Raw genomic sequence first — 3,599 nt, forward strand, 5'->3', positions numbered from 1 at the left:
AAAAAAACCTAGTATTTTCATTGTTTTGGCCAAGTCGTGCAAAACTGCAAAACTGTGTGCGTGTGAACAAACCAAACATTGCCAAAGACAGAAAATTGTGTGCCCATCCTCAACGCCAAAGTAAGATTCACTGGTAGTAGATAGTAAACAGAGGAATTCCTGATCTGAACATCAAAGTTGTTCAACTAGAAATTGACCAGAAATAAAATGATGGACAAGGTTTTTCCAAGGACTATCTAACCCACATATCAAACTGGGCAGTAAAGCACATCGTTAGCCGAAAAATAGTTTTTAACGAGATATTTTGACGTTGTTGTTCAGAAGCCGCCATCTCAATGTGAGTTACGTTTTTCATTTCATTGGGTGTCGGTACTTGATTTTGATATTCACCGTCTGTAGGCAGAGGTTTGGATGCCTAATCCTTCACCTGGTGTATGCATGCCGGACTGAGGAAATACGTTGACCCTGGCAAATAGTACGAAAGCCGTTAACAGGTGAACATACTGCACTAGCAAACAAGTATCGCCCTCCTATAACCGAACCGCCAACCAGTAAGAGTGAAACACTCACATAGAGTGTTTAAATTCATTCATGTGGATCGTAATTTATCCGACCGGAATATACTTCCATTTTATTTGAAGCTACCGATTTCACCTAATTTAGATCATGGAGACCCTTACAATGTGTGTTTAAGTCATATGCGTTTTCTAAAATTTACGATAAGTGCCAATTTAGAGTGATTTGGGTAACCAATTTCACGACTTCATGCGTACATAGTCAACAAAGGTTAAGAACGATATCAACTGAAGTCTGTGCTGAAAAATGTACTACTTCTAGGTGCTACTTAGTTCGTCTTCAGTATGTTTGACTAATACAGTAATCAGAAGTATCCCGAAGAATGCTATAAAGTTGGTACTCTCCGAATACATCAGTTTATAATTGTACCCCAGACCCCGGTCAGTCTGTACCTAAGGAACATCAACTCCAATTCAAGAACAACGTACGTGATAGATTCTGATCGAACCAGGGCTCTCTGGGAAATCTTTCTGTACCAAGTCTCATGGAATCACTGGATGTTTACACACACCCGGCTGTCTGATGTAACCGAGGCCATATTTCTCCAACCGTGTGTTTCTGACCTTCGTGCTGACACTGAAGCCAAAAGGCTTGCAACAGCTGCTTACCCGGACAGATGACAATCAACTTCAGATTTTCGCTTAGTTAATAGTACACAACCTACTTGTAAATCGTTAAACATTTTGATTAGTCTCAACCGACCTTCTCTTTCGGTTACTTCGTTCGCTCTAAATGGTCTGAGCAAAACACAGGATTCAGTAGCTGTTTGCTGTCTCCTGACCCTAGTAACGTTGACCTCAGAAGTTTGGGGAAGACCCATTGCTTTACCCCATAATTACGCTTCCAAAGAGAAGCTCAGGTTAGCGACCTTTTAGATTAGTGATGTGCTAAGCGATCGGGCCACATGCGGGGATTATTCCTGTAACTATAGATTCTGATCAGCATAGCTATGGGGGGGGGCAGGCAATAAAAACATGTGAGTGTAAAGTTTCCTTAGAAAAGATTTCCACCACACAGATGTGAACCACGGAGAACCAGTAACAAGGCATCACTTGTGAACGAGGATAGAAAATTGCAACAAAAAACCATACATCAAATGCCACAAATCACGTGTTGGATTGAAGTGGACATTGAGTTGGTTTGGAGGTCATATTAGCTGGGAAGGTGGAGAGTGGAGGAATCCCAACTGATAAATGAGGACAAACCAGTTCCAGGGCGTGCTGTAATAGCATATCATGGGTGATTGGATGAGCGAAAATGTCATCCGATTGAAAGATGTCGTCAAACAAGAGAGGAACAACGCTTCAATGGACATTATTCGTGGTATCTGGAGCCTTGCTACTTCTTTCTCCGTGCAAGTAAGCGAAATTCTGTTCTCCTGCACCAGTAAGAGTTGAACTCCATAATAAGGTGTCAGGGGCAATGAGTCGATGATCACGCACGTTTCAGTGAATAATTATTGGTGGAAGACAAGATGAAAGATTGCGACCCAGGAAAGGCAACCTTCAAGATGGTAGATGCCGGCGATTCGGTTCATCAGCAGATTCAAGTCAGGTTGCTGAGGTTCTCAAGTTCAGTTCGAACTATTGCTCCGATCATCAATGACTATGGTTTTCACGCTGATCTGTGCAACCGAAAACATTTCCAGAACGGAAGGTTCTCATAGGTATTCTAGGCGGTTGTGGGATTTGTAGAATTCAAGTTCGGACCATATACCGAACCAGTTCCTCCTGTCATGACGCAATTATTTGGGTGAGTTCACTTCAAAGGTGATGGGCAGAGAACTAGAGTGGAGTTTTCTTTTGTTAGAACCCTTCAACGTTGATTATCCTTGGCAGTTAGGGACTGGGAACTCCGGACGTGTGACATGCGAGACAAGCATATTGCCACTAATCTAACGCATACCAGACGCATCTGAATTATGAAGTCTGTGCAGGCGAACGTGTCCACACTCGAGCATGTGATTGGACGCATCTGAATTATGAAGTCTGTGCAGGCGAACGTGTCCACACTCGAGCAATGTGATTGGCTTGACGAACGTTTTGAACGGTGACTCAGTAACTGTTCTGGTTGTGTCGATCGACTGACCCGCCCGACAGGACTTCCCAGTCAGACAGCTCCATGGATGCATGAAACCACTAAGTCGGGGGATGAGAATATCCCTAGAGCCGGCACAGACACAGGAATATCCCACGTTCCATTCGGACGAACATGTGGGTTACATAGTGAGATATCAATGGGCTCTGTAAGTACCAACAACCCGAATGATGCTGCTTGTGATCGAGAGTAGCCGGCCTAGGACTTAAGATACAGGCTCATATTGTGTGGTATGAGCTCAAATCCTGCAATTCAGATCATTATACTGGCAAGTCAGTATGAGGTTGATTTTCAGAAAACGATCATATCATCAGAACTCAAGCTTTTCGGACACGAACAGCGATTAGGAAACAGTCCAGAGGATGCGTTTGATTTCAATGAGCAGGTCAAACGCGGAGAACACCAGGACATTAGGTCGCTATACAAACAACGTTCTCAAAAATGGAGATTCTTCCATCCTTTCTATTTCACATGTTAACATGGAGCTAATGTGGTATTTTAGACTAGACAGAGTAGACCGAATATTTTGGTGAACTGAGTTCAGAAATTTCAAGAGAGAGTTAATGCTCAGTGCAAAATGTGCAGTAGACGGACGCAGACGGGCGAGTACATATTTACAGTTTTATCTTACCAGGACAGGGATAAATCCCGATACAATACCCAATCGTGAAGTTCATAGCAAATGTCTGAAAGGGGTACTAAAACTTCAGGAAATGTGCCCTACTGAAGAGAGCTATTCACAAAAATTCATATTAAAGACTAAAACCGAGAAACCATCCATTTACAGAATATTCAAATGCTACTTTGGACTCCAGATGGCCAAGAAATAGTATTCTTTCCAGAGCTACTAATATACGCTTGAGCCTCTGTTGCACTGCTGGTACAATATTCCAACTAGAAAACGGGTTTTCAGTATCTACTTGAAC

At 42.7% G+C, this 3,599-nt stretch overlaps 1 protein-coding gene across 1 annotated transcript in view; it reads left to right on the forward strand.

Annotated features, from left to right (window-relative positions):
- The window catches only part of T265_13989 (hypothetical protein), a gene marked incomplete at both ends in the record, with an annotated part of 40,060 nt that extends 37,588 nt beyond the window's left edge, over window positions 1-2,472 (forward strand). The window contains one exon of the mRNA XM_009171518.1: window positions 2,346-2,472. Coding sequence (XP_009169782.1) covers window positions 2,346-2,471 — 126 coding nt within the window. The remainder of the gene's footprint in view (window positions 1-2,345) is intronic.
- Between the last annotated feature and the right edge of the window lie 1,127 nt (window positions 2,473-3,599).

The sequence above is a fragment of the Opisthorchis viverrini genome, assembly GCF_000715545.1.
Source record: "Opisthorchis viverrini unplaced genomic scaffold opera_v5_131, whole genome shotgun sequence".
NCBI classification, from domain to species: Eukaryota; Metazoa; Platyhelminthes; class Trematoda; order Opisthorchiida; family Opisthorchiidae; genus Opisthorchis; species Opisthorchis viverrini.